The 13725-nt window shown below is 43.0% G+C and overlaps 1 protein-coding gene across 1 annotated transcript in view; it reads right to left on the reverse strand.

Moving 5' to 3' along the window:
* Window positions 1-200: 200 nt before the first annotated feature.
* Window positions 201-13725, reverse strand: part of LOC143817712 (uncharacterized) — a 35389-nt gene continuing 21864 nt past the window's right edge. The window contains exon 5 of the mRNA XM_077299200.1: window positions 201-281. Coding sequence (XP_077155315.1) covers window positions 201-281 — 81 coding nt within the window. The remainder of the gene's footprint in view (window positions 282-13725) is intronic.

Consider the following 13725-nt stretch of genomic DNA (forward strand, 5'->3'; position numbering starts at 1 on the left):
CATGCTCTGGCCAATGCAGTCACAGGGATGGTCCACCTAACCACAGACACGTGGACAAGTTCTTGTGGACAGGGACAATATTTTTCCCTGATGGCACACTGTGTTAACCTGGTGGAGTCTGGGACAGATTCAGAGGCTGGGACATCACACATCTTACCCACACCTAGAATAGTGGGCCCAACTTCCATAAGGGTTTCAGTCTACTCATATTCCACTTTGTGTCTTTCCTCATCATCATCCTCAGTGGAACAAGCCTCCCCATCACTTCCCAGCTGGGAAATCTGCAGAATGGCAAAATGGCAAAAATGAATGGTTGAGCTTCCAACCAAGGCTATTAACCCGTTAAATGTCAAACTCTGACAGCGGCATTTAACATGCACTTCCAGCAATGTGGGAACTGTTTTCTATGGCACTTCCACACGACATTTCTATATTCCAGAGGTTTGTTTTACCATCTAGAGGCACATAGAACCACACAGTAGGTGCAGTAATAGGGACACATATGGCAGCAGCGGCTCAGTATTGGGGTATCATCAGAATAAGGAGTTTGTGCAGGTTGGGAATAGAGGCGGATGGTGCTGGAAATGTAAGAAGTCAGATGTGTCTTTGTTGTAATCTCTGCAGCCAAGTCCTGGCTGGAGAATTTGTCATGTCAGTCTGTGACAGATGGAAAAGATGGGAAAAGTGAACGATTCCATCAGAAAGAATGTCAGCTGTAAGTAACCATCTATAACTGTGCTGTAATCTATATATATAATTGTCTAAGGGTTTTTCTGTCTGTCTGTCTGTCTGTCTGTCCTGGATGTCCCGCGTCTCTGATTGGTCGAGGCCGCCTGCCCTTGGGCTCCCTCTGGTGGTTTCGAGTGGAACTGCTGCTCCTTTAGGTAGCTGTAGCAGCTGCCTTCACTGATCGCCTTGCCTGGGTTTGTTATTTAAACCTGCTCTGGGCTTTAGTTCATGCCAGCTGTCAATGTTCTTGGTTGGATTTGGTTCTCTCCTTGGATTTCTCACATGGCCTGTCCTTGTCAGCAAAAGATAAGTTTTTGCTAGTTCTTGTTTGTCCATTTGTTTTGGACTCTATTGCTCTGCAAATATGTCTCTTTTTGTCCAGCTTGTCACTATGTCATATTCAGGCTAGCTGGAAGCTTTGGGGAAGCAGATTTGCCCCTCCACACCGTGAGTCGGTGTGGAGTTCATTTTTGTAAACTCTGCGTGGATTTTGTAGTTTTTAATACTGACCGCACAGTATCCTTTTCTCTCTGTCTATCAAGTTTAGTATTGTCCTCCTTTGCTGAAATCTGATTTCATTTCTGTGTACGTCATTTCCCTCTCCACTCACAGTCAATATTTGTGGGGGGCTGTCTTTCCTTTTGGGGTTTTCTCTGAGGCAAGATAGCTTTCTATTTCCTACTTTAGGGGTAGTTAGTTCTTAGGCTGTGACGAGGTGTCTAGGGAGAGTCAGGAACATCCCACGGCTATTACTAGTGTTGTTGTTAGGATTAGGAACTGCGGTCAGTAGAGATACCACCTCCTCAGAGCTCCTCCCATGTTGCGTTTTAGCCACCAGGTCATATCAGTGTGGCCTCTTAACCACCAGGTCATAACACACAGCATGGCGACGATGATGTCATAAAGGTCGCCTCGACCAATCAACGACGGGCACAGTCTGCCGCGAATTCGCCTCGACCAATCAGCGACGGGCACAGTATCGACGTAGATGTCATAATGGTTGCCATGGCGACGATGATGTCATAAAGGTTGCCTCGACCAATCAGCGACGGGCACAGTCTGCCGCGAATTCTGGAATCATCATTGTCCATATACTACGGGGACATGCATATTTTAGAATACCCGATGCGTTACAATCGGGCCACAATCTAGTCTCTTATATGTTCCATAGGACTGGTATATACCACTGACCACATGGTGGTAATATCAATGTTGGTCTTTATGTAGAGATTATATTCAGTAACAGTGCTATCATCTGCTGAGGTTCTTGTACATCCACTACTAGGGTGCATCACCCAGTTGTAATCAAGGTTACCTGGTTAGGGGGCCCACTCAGAAGTTTTATGACCTCTGAATCAAAACCCTAGCTATGCTTTAGGTCCAAGTACATGGTGTGTTGGAGGCAAGAAAAGACTTAAGCTTGCTTCCTCCATCCTCTCCCACCCACCATGGAGAGGGGATCATTATCCTCTTCATTACCTGACTGTTGTGCGCCCATCATCTCTTCCTCCTCCATTTGTTCCTCGGCATCTGCTCCTTAACTAACAGTTTGTCTGATACCTTGAGCCCCCTCAATCGCTATAATCCACCCTCACATGGCACCCGCCTGTGCGATGACAGACCAAGATATGGTTATCACTTATGCATTCTCCTCTGCTTCTTCCTCATCCTCTGCGACCACCAATTTCTCCTGTGGACTATTCAAATGTGGACTATTCAAAGTATGCTCCTGAATGTAGATGACCGGAATAGGGATGCTGGTGATGGCAAAGTCAGCGCTAACCATCTTAGTAGCCATTTTGAAACTGTGCAAAAGGTGCAGAGGTCCTTCATCTGTGCCCAGTTCGCAAACGTGATTTCTTACATGTTAGTACTGCATTGGGCCAGACTATGCAAAATGTCATATTTTACCACGGGTTACCGCTGCTTTCACTGGCACTGCAACAAGTGCAGAGTGGAATTTCAAGATGTCGGCACAGCGCATATAAAACAGTTAACCGATAGCCCAAAAGACCTCTGTAGTGATGTAATTCGATGACACAAGTGGTGTAGATGCCAGAAATGAGCACACAGCGGCTGTGCTTTCTACAGCAGCGCATCCAGGCTGGGATAGTGGCATAGAAAATGCTGTACCACCAGGTTGAGGATATGAGCCATGCAAGGCAGGTGTGTGAAGTTTCCCCAGCACAGGTCCGCCGCCAGGTTTGCTCTGTTATGGCACACTGCCTTCACTGACTCCAGTTTCAGTTAAGACAGCTAAACTCAGATAGCTGTCTAAAATGCTTGAGCTGTTTGACTGTGTACTCCAAGGCATTTTCATTTGAACACTACCTGATTGTGGGTTTTCCAGGCTGCACAGTACAGAGGTGGGGGAATTGTCTCTACACTGTTGGAAACTGTGTTTTACTAAGGATGAGGTTGAAGGAACAGGTGAAGGCCCAACAAGTGGAGGAAGGAGAAGCAGTGGAGAAAGGGTTATTTACAGAGTTTTGTCCCACAAGCCTTGGGGATTCCAAGATTTGCTCTCTAGTAACAGCTTGGTGTCTAGTGATTTAGTTCACCATCCCTTGGTGTGTAGTGGTTTAATTTTCCAAAACTAGGTGTTTAGTAGTTTAGTCCTCCAACTCCTGTTGTTTAGTATTTTATTTCTCCATCTGCAGGTATGTAGTGGTTTAGTTATCCAACTTTAGGTGTTTAGTAGTTTATTTCTCCAAGCTCTGTTGTCTAGTAGTTTAATTCTCAATCTCCATGTGTGTAGTAGTTTAGTTTATTTCTCCACCCCTTGTTGTCTAATAGTTTAGTTCTCCTTCTTATGGTGTGTCGTGGTTGAGTTCTCCATCTCCAGTCACCCTGCAAGCCTTTGAGATTCCAAGCCTTGTGGAGCAGCCCCTTCCCCGACTTCCTCAACAGCCACCAGAGTCACCCAGTGCCCAGTCAGTGAGATGTAATGCCCATGTCCATGCTTGCTCATCCAGGTGTCAATGTTGAAATGAATCTTGTCAGACAAAGATTTTTTCAAGGAACGGGTGATGTCTGTGACATGTTGGTGTAGTGCAGGCACATCTTTTTTCAGTGCTGAGCTCAGTGATTTCACCTCAGAGTTCACTGGCTGAACTGTGATGAGCTCACTGAGGTGTACTCACTGAGCTCAGCGCTGCACCGTGCAAGTGTCACAGTGCAGAGCTGAGCTCAGTGAGTTAATCTCAGTAAGTTCACTGGCTGAACTGCGGTGAACTCACTGAGCTCAGCACTGCACCGTGTCACTTTTTCTCACTGGAGTTACTGCAGTATATGGCCAAGCTATGACAGCATCCTCAGTGACCTGCGGTAACCTTAATGATGTCACCAGTAGTCACTGAGGTTGTGCTCACAGTGACTCATTCTCAAAAGTTTTTCAGCTTGAATGGTCGCATCTTGGCACCATCCAGTTTGAAAACTGTTTATACCCAGACATTGATTATGGCGTGGGACAGAACAACAAGCAGGCGAGGGATATGGTTGTTTTTTTTTTTTTGTCTTATTAGAGGAGACTATGACTTCACTGGAATGGGCGTTAGGTGAGTATAACTGTTTGTTATTTTTAAATAAAAAAGTAAAACTGTTTCTGTTTATTTTTAGGACTTTATTCTGAGTGTTTTTTATTTACAATTTGACTATGAAGTTAGTAATGGGGACTTCTTATAGACTCCTCTCCATTACTAATCCCTGGGCTTGATGTCACCTGACAATAAAAAAGGTTACCCCACAACCATTACACCACTTGCCACCACAACAGGGCAAGTAAGAAGAGCTGGGAAAAGCACCAGAATTGGCCCATCTAATACATTTGCCTTTTCTGGGGTGGCTGCAGGCTCCTCTTTTAAGGCTCACGTCCCCTTCCCAGCCTGAAAATACCAGCCCCCAGCTGTCTGCTTTAGCGTGGATGGTTGTCAAAAAATGAGGTGGACATCAAGACATTGTTTTTAATTATTTATTTCAATAATTTAAAAAAAATGTGGGACCCCCTATTCTTGATAACCAGCCAAGAAAGCACTGACAGCTGAGAGTTGCAGCTGTAGCTGCCAGTTTTACCTGACTGGTTATCAAAAATAGAGGGGAACCCACATAATTTTAATATGTATTTTTTAGAGCACAAGTGCTGGCTGATGAATACACCCATCAGCAACTGCCTACTCTAGCTGTTATCAGTGGCAGCAGACTTAAGCTGGTAAGATCAGTAGTCCTATTAGCCGATATCTGTGACCAGAGGTAAACTTTTTACCTCGCGTCACAGCTGCGGTCTCACGTGGTCATCTGACAGGGTGGGAACTGCAGAGCTCTGACTTGTGGCACCCATCTTAACATGTTAACAGCCAGGGGTGGATTGCGAACCACCCATAGTTATTAGGAGCACATGACAGCTGATCAAATCAGCTGTCATGTGCCTGAAAAGTTATGGAAAGGGAGGGAAGGCATGGGTTTTGATTGCTAATACCTCAGCAACCAAGACTCAAAATATAAAAAAAAATATTTTGTTTAGCTCTGCAGCCATTATTACATCCTGTGTCTAGCTCAACATGAAAAACTTGATGAAAGGTTCTCTTTAATGCTATAAGAATCCTCAGTTGTGCATGTAGGCATAACTTTTATACTTTGTTTTATATACCCAATTGTAACATTTGAGCAGTATATGTATTTTTTTCATATGGTAACATTCTGTGGTCCTTTCAACACATTGCAAACTATATTTGCATTCTACAATATAAGTTACGTATGAGTATGTGCAATTTGGTGAAGTTTTAATTTGAATCATCTTGCATTTTCGTATACAACTATAGACATGCACGATTTGCTTTATTACCTCAACATTTACAGTTTCTTTGGGCACATCTATAGCTATCTTAAAATATGAAAATAATGAAAGATAACCTGGTTTATTCTTGCTAGAATTACTTCTGCATGTTTTTGGTGTGATCATATTTTTAAGGGTTTTTTTATTTACGATGTGTTAATCTAAGTTTTTTTTTTCAGATTATTTTTAGATTTGTCTTTCAAGATGAACCAATGTTTGACAAGAATTTCAATGATCTTAGGTGGTTGATGATAAAAATATCTGTAAAGTTCATATTAAATGTATTTTCTAATGTGGCTTTTTCTGAATGTTGGGCTTCTTTATGATGCACTGTAAATTGTCTTCATTAGGGATGAGCGGACCAGTGCAAGTTCAGGTTCGTTGCGTTCGGTAGAACTAGAGTTAAAAGTTTGGTTCTGTATATGAACTGTACACTGAACTTGACCCTGAAAGAGAACCCAACACAAGTCAATGGGAACTTGAACTTCAGATTGTTAAAATGGCTGTAAAATGATCATAGTAAGAGTTAGTGGGCTGCCAAAGGCAGTAAGAGCAAGACAATGGCCTTGCAAACAAATTTGGATAGGGAAATAACTTAAAATAACAAAATAAAAAAGCAAAAATTATAATCTTGAGCCACGAGGTTGAGGTGGAGGTGGAAGTGATTGTGTAGGTGGAAGAGGTGTAGGAGGAGGAGGTATCCAACACATTTTTTGTGTTTTTTTTTAATTGTTTGGTAATGGTATTCTGAAAAAAAATCCTTTTTTAATGCACATCTAATAAAATTAGTTTTATAGGTGTTTATTACATGATAACTGCTTTCTTTGAGAACTTAGATTTACATTCTACTCTGCTATATGCAACAATTTTTTAGAAACACTTCTCTTATATAGAGAAGACCAAACATAAATTAGGCACGAATATGGCACATTCGGATTTGTGATCGGAAACACAAACAAATTTTCATAAAATCGTTAAAATCTGTAACATTCACCAAAAGTGCGGGAAAATGTTTGTCTTGCCACTAAAGAATTTTGAGCAATTTGTCTAGGATTGTGGTGGTGTATGATGAGCGTGTGGAATGTGTTTGATGAGGGTAGGGAGTTGGCAGAGGTCCAGGGTGCTTGTACATTTTTTTTTCTTTCTAGCTTTATGTGTACACATTTTGGCTAGCCAATCAGGGCACAGGAGACATCCACAATGTCCCGAGGCAATATCCCTCTTTATATAAAGAGTGGACATCTTGTTTTAGCGAAATTGTCACTATAACATCGCAGAGAGGCTGCTCCTGATGCTGTGCCTGGGTGAAGATAGATTTTAGCTAGTTAGCTAGGCGGTTGTTTCTAAGTCAGGTAGTTTACATAGCTAATGTCCTGCATGGCTGTGAAATCGACCTTCAAGCTATTTTTTTGTGCCATTAGTGAGGTCCACAGACCAAGACAGCTGGCACATTTCATAAAAGTGTGTTTTACAGTGCTTCTATTCAATACACAAGTAAACCTTTCAAAATCGTATTATTTCATTTGCTAAATGTGATGCTGCTAGTCATATCCCACCTTGTCATTTAGTGGCGGTGAAATTGTTCTGTGTGGAGAGCTGTTGCACAGTAAAAAAATATATTTTTTGCAGTTGCTAACATGATTCAGCACCCAATTAGTGTGTGTGAAATTGTTCTGTGATTTGATCTGCTGCACAATAAAAAAAATATTTATTGCAGTTGCTAATGTGATTCAGCACGCCATATCTCACCTTGTCATTTAGTGGCAGTGAAATTGTTCTGTGTGCAGAGCTTTTCCATAGTAAAAATAAATATTTCTTCTGTGACTAACATGATACAGTAGGGAGATCTCAGTTTGAAATTGTTTGGAGCATATCTTATGCATGTCATACAGGCCTCATCCTCACTGAAACAATCCTTTCTTCTGTTACTAATGTGATACAGTAGGGGAGATCTCATCTTTATAGTTTTTTGGAGCATATCTGCTTTTGCTTTAAAGGCCGCATCCACACTGAAACAATTCTTTCTTCTGTGACTAACATGATAGAGTAGGGGAGATTTCAGTTTAAAATTGTTTGGAGAATATCTTCTTTGTCATACAGGCCTCATCCGCACAAACAATTCTTTCTTCTGTTACTAACATGATACAGTAGGGGAAATCTCATTTTTATTATTGATTGGAGTTTATCTGCTTTGTTTTACAGGCCTCATCCACACTGAAACAATTCTTTCTTCTGTGACTAACGTGATACAGTAGGGGAGATTTCAGTTTGAAATTTTTGGAGCATATCTTTTTTGTCATACAGGCCTCATTCACACTGAAACAATTCTTTCTTGTGTAACTGACATGATTCAGCATGCCATATTTCACCTTGTCATTTAGTGCTGCTGAAATTCAGCAGTGTTCAGAGCTGAAAGTCCCACACCAGATGTACAGTATTAGGGTGCTGAAAAACCACCATATGTAAATCTGCCACGTCCAGACTGATTAGCCACAGTTGCCCTATCAGAGCAGTGAATGGATCTATAATGGATCAGAAAAATGGTTACGGCCATGACATAGCTGTTGCGGGACCAAGGACCAGGGGCTCCTTCCCTGTCCCTAACACTAGTGGGTACCCTAGCTCACCCTATTCCCCAGGATACTTCTTAAGGTGAAGATGCTGGGGCCTCCACTCTTGCCTTATCTCCTGAGTCATCCCTCTGTCTGTTCTCTTCCCCCACACAGGGAAGAGGGGCGCTACTGTGCACCGTAGTAAACCAACACCAACAAACAAAGCAACACAAACAAGGGTTAACAGAAAACTCCAGTCATACAAAATATTAACTCACATATAATAGAGGAATGCACCGGGGCATGGAGGTGGGGGAATAAACCAAAATACAGAAGGATAGGGAATTATCACACATACAAACCAAGCAACAGTCACAGATAATTTCTCCACCACTCCTTTTCATATGAGCACCTCTCCCTCTGGAAGCCATGCAGCAAATGCTGGCTCTGACAAGGATTTGGAACAGTGCCCAGATTATAAAGGGGAAAGGAGTGGTTAGCTGAGCTCATCTGCAAGCACAGAGAATTCCAACATAGCTGATTAACCCATGTTCTACTAGAAGGAATAAACACCATTAAAATGAAGGAGAAGTGCTTCTTCTCAGCGCCTGAGAAAAAGCAATCATTTGCTGTGGTATTCTGGCTCCACACTGTCGCGGTAAACCCATGACAATTAGTTTTCAGATAAATAATTATTGTGAACAGCCTGCGGCCTCCTCGGTTGACCGTTGCCCTGTCTCTTGAGGGAGCACACAGTCTCCTATAACCATGGGTAAGCACTTCAGTTGTATGGCACTTTTGTAAGCACAGTCACTGTATTTATAAAAACACTGTTTGGGCTCATTCCCACTTGCGATGAAATCGGACGAATGCAATCCGATAAAAAATCATATTGAATTCGGACCAATGGTATTCTATGATTGTGTGTTCATCTGTGTTTTCTTTTCCAGCTCAGATCGGCTCACGATTGGACTAAATAAAAGTCACAGCATGCTGCGATTGTAATCGGAAATCGGATTGCATCCTGCAATAGAAGTCAAAGGGTGCGAGAGAAAAATCACTCAGCACTTGGACCATGCGAGTGCTGTCCAATTTTTACACACTGATTGCATTTAAAAAGCCGGCAATTCATGTGCCGTCTACAGTAAAATCACACTACAGTAAAATCACACTGATAAAATAGATAGAATAGATATATGGGCATAGAATACATAGATATATAGATGCCAGTGACATACACATATTATATATATACAGTATATATGTTACTGTAAAAGTCAGAAGGACGGTAAAGCCTAGGATTTAATGGTCAATCTGGACATTCACCGAGGCCGTCGGTAAAAGCTCAAAATGAAAAGTAAAATTGGACTTTTACCGGTGAAGTCTTGGTAAATGTTAACAATTCTCAACAGCGTTGGTAAAAGTCAGAAATATCTGGTGTGAAAATGGAACATCTGACTTTAACTAAGCGCAGTTGGTAAATGTGCACATTTACCACGGCTTCTTGGTAAATGTAGCTGAGAAGGGTGTAATAAAAAGTGTAAGCCACCGCGGGCGAGGAAATGGAGGACACATTTTCCTATTTGTCTTTGCTCATTTGCATTTTGAAGAATAAAAATATTTCTAACGATTAAAGCCTTCATCAGAGTCGGAAATTGCATTAAGTTAACTTTTACCACCATCATCTGCTGGTCAGAGTCAGAATTCTGTGACTCAAAGTTACTTTTACCAACACATGCTGGTAAATGTAAAGATTTACCAAATCGCCCAGGTAAAAGTTCAAAATCATTCGTTTATATGGAATACATCTGACTTTTACCAACGCTGTTGAGAAATGTTAACATTTACCAAGACTTCACCGGTAAAAGTCCAATTTTACTTTTCATTTTGAGCCTTTACCGATGGCCTCGGTGAATGTCCAGATTGACTGGTAAATCCTAGGTTTTACCGTCCTTCTGACTTTTACAGTAACATATACACCATGTTCCAAATTATTATGCAAATTACATTTTTCTCGGATATTCCTAAATGGTCGGTGCAAATGACAGTCAGTCTAATAAAAGTCATAACCAGTTAGAACATACATCGAATTTTATTGAAGAAACCTCCCAATGATAACAGTATAATCTCCAAAGTGAATAAAAACTCAAAATGCACTGTTCCAAATTATTAGGCACAGTAGAATTTCTAAACATTTGATATGTTTGAAAGAACTGAAAATGCTCATTTGTGGAATTTGCAGCATTAGGAGGTCACATTCACTGAACAAAAAAGCTATTTAACTCCAAAACATCTCAACAGACCAAGTTACATGTTAACATAGGAACCCTTCTGTGATATCACCTTCCCAATTCTTGCATCCATTGAACTTGTGAGTTTTTGGAGAGTTTCTACTTGTATTTCTTTGCATGAAGTCAGAATAGCCTCCCAGAGCTGCTGTTTTGATGTGAACTGCCTCCCACCCTCATAGATCTTTTGCTTGAGGATAATCCAAAGGTTCTCTATAGGGTTGAGGTCACAGAAAGATGGTGGCCACACCATGAATTTATCTCCTTTTATGCCCATAGCAGCCAATGACTCAGTGGCATTCTTTGCAGCATGAGATGGTGCATTGTCATGCATCAAGATGATTTTGCTCCTGAAGGCACGTTTCTGCTTTTTATACCATGGAAGAAAGTTGTCAGTCAGAAACTCTATATACTTTGCACAGGTCATTTTCACACCTTCAGGAACCTTAAAGGGCCCTACTGTTATGATCCTTAGTGGCTGAGGATCACGAATAGACCAGCAAGTGAATAAACTAAGGACAAGCTCTAGGGAGATGGTAACTGGACTGATCGCAAATCTGAACCTATCCAACACAAATAGAGGTAGCCGGTGAACGTGCCTAAAAAATTCCTAGACGTCTCGAGCCAGCCTGAGGAACTAGCTACCCCTAAAGAGAAAGAAAGACCTCGCTTGCCTCCAGAGAAATAATCCCCAAAGATATAGAAGCCCCCAACAAATATTAACGGTGAAGTAAGAAGAAGGCACATACGTAGGGATGAAATCAGATTCAGCAAAAGAGGCCCACTAGTACTAGAAAGCAGAAAATAGAGCAGGGGTCTATGCGATCAATAAAAAACCAATAAAAACAAAATATCCATCCTGAGATTTCAAGAACCCACGCACCAACTAATGGTGTGTGGGGAGAAACTCAGTCCACTAAAGCATCCAGCAAGCGAGGGAATCACATTTTAGCAAGCTGGACAAGAAAACATGATAAACACTGCTGATCAAAAAATGAGCAAACAAAACTTAGCTTGTCCTGGATGGACTGGGAGCAAGGTAGTCAGAAGGAATCTGAGTAGCACTGATTACATCGACAGCCGGCAACAAGTGAAAGCAAAACAGAGCTATATAGGAACCTCCCAGAGGATAACGAACCAGCTGATAGCCAGAGACCAGCAGGATAACAAACAAAGCCACCAGGGGGAGCCCAAAGCAAAAGTCACACCATACCACCAGTGACCACAAGAGGGAGCCTGAAAACAGAGTTCACAATAGTACCCCCCCCTTAAGGAGGGGTCACCGAACCCTCATGAAAACCCTCAGGGCGATCAGGATGAGCCACATGGAAGGCAAGAACCAAATCGGCCGCATGAACATCAGAGGCGACAACCCAAGAATTATCCTCCTGACCATAGCCCTTCCACTTGACCAAATACTGGAGCCTCCGTCTAGAAACACGAGAATCCAAGATCTTCTCCACCACGTATTCCAATTCTCCCTCAACCAGCACCGGAGCAGGAGGCTCAACCGGAGGAACCACAGGTACCACATACCTCCGCAACAACGAGTGATGGAACACATTATGAATAGCAAATGATGCCGGGAGGTCCAGACGGAATGACACAGGGCCAAGAACTTCCAGAATCTTATAAGGACCGATAAACCGAGGCTTGAACTTAGGAGAGGAGACCTTCATAGGAACGGAGCGAGAAGACAACCACACCAAGTCCCCAACACGAAGTCGGGGACCCACACAGCGACGGCGGTTGGCAAAGAGCTGAGCCTTCTCTTGTGACAACTTCAAATTGTCCACCACATGATTCCAAATCTGATGCAACCTATCCACCACAACATCCACTCCAGGACAGTCAGAAGGCTCCACCTGACCCGAGGAAAAATGAGGATGAAACCCCGAATTGCAAAAAAAAGGAGAAACCAAAGTAGCAGAACTAGCCCGATTATTAAGGGCAAACTCGGCCAACGGCAAAAAAGTAACCCAGTCGTCCTGGTCAGCAGAAACAAAACATCTTAAATAAGTCTCCAAGGTCTGATTAGTTCGCTCGGTTTGGCCATTCGTCTGAGGATGGAAGGCCGACGAAAAAGACAATTCAATGCCCAACTTAGCACAAAAGGTCCGCCAAAATCTAGACACAAACTGGGATCCTCTGTCAGAAACAATGTTCTCAGGAATCCCGTGCAAACGAACCACATTTTGAAAAAACAGTGGAACCAACTCGGAGGAGGAAGGCAACTTAGGCAAGGGCACCAAATGGACCATCTTAGAAAAACGATCACACACCACCCAGATGACAGACATTCTCTGAGAGACAGGGAGATCTGAAATAAAATCCATGGAAATGTGCATCCAAGGCCTCTTCGGGACAGGCAAAGGTAACAGCAAACCACTGGCACGAGAACAGCAAGGCTTCGCCCGAGCACAAATTCCACAAGACTGCACAAAGGAACGCACATCCCGCGACAAGGAAGGCCACCAAAAAGACCTGGCCACTAAGTCTCTGGTACCAAATATTCCAGGATGGCCCACCAACACCGAAGAATGAACCTCGGAGATGACTCTGTTGGTCCATCTATCCGGGACAAACAGTCTCTCCGGTGGACAGCGGTCAGGTCTATCCGCCTGAAACTCTTGCAGCACACGTCGCAAATCTGGGGAGATGGCAGACAAAATCACCCCTTCTCTAAGGATACCAGCCGGCTCTGAATCTCCAGGAGAGTCAGGCACAAAACTCCTAGAAAGAGCATCAGCCTTCACATTCTTCGAACCCGGCAGGTACGAGACCATGAAATCAAAACGAGAGAAAAACAATGACCAACAAGCCTGTCTGGGATTCAGCCGCTTGGCCGACTCGAGATATAGATCAAATTCTTGTGATCAGTCAAGACCACTACACGATGTTTAGCTCCCTCGAGCCAATGTCGCCACTCCTCAAATGCCCACTTCATAGCCAACAGCTCCCGATTACCGACATCATAATTCCGCTCGGCAGGCGAAAACTTTCTTGAAAAGAAAGCACATGGCTTCATCACAGAGCCATCGGGGCTTCTCTGCGACAAAACAGCCCCCGCTCCAATCTCGGAAGCATCAACCTCCACCTGGAAGGGAAGTGAGACATCTGGCTGACACAAGACCGGAGCCGAAGAAAACCGACGCTTCAGCTCCCGAAAGGCCTCCACAGCCGCAGAAGACCAATTAGTCACATCAGAACCTTTCTTGGTCAAATCCGTCAAAGGCTTAACAACGCCAGAAAAATTAGCTATGAAGCGACGGTAAAAATTAGCAAAACCCAAGAACTTCTGAAGACTCTTAACAGATGTAGGCTG

The sequence above is a fragment of the Ranitomeya variabilis genome, chromosome 3, assembly GCF_051348905.1.
Source record: "Ranitomeya variabilis isolate aRanVar5 chromosome 3, aRanVar5.hap1, whole genome shotgun sequence".
In the NCBI taxonomy this organism is placed as follows: Eukaryota; Metazoa; Chordata; class Amphibia; order Anura; family Dendrobatidae; genus Ranitomeya; species Ranitomeya variabilis.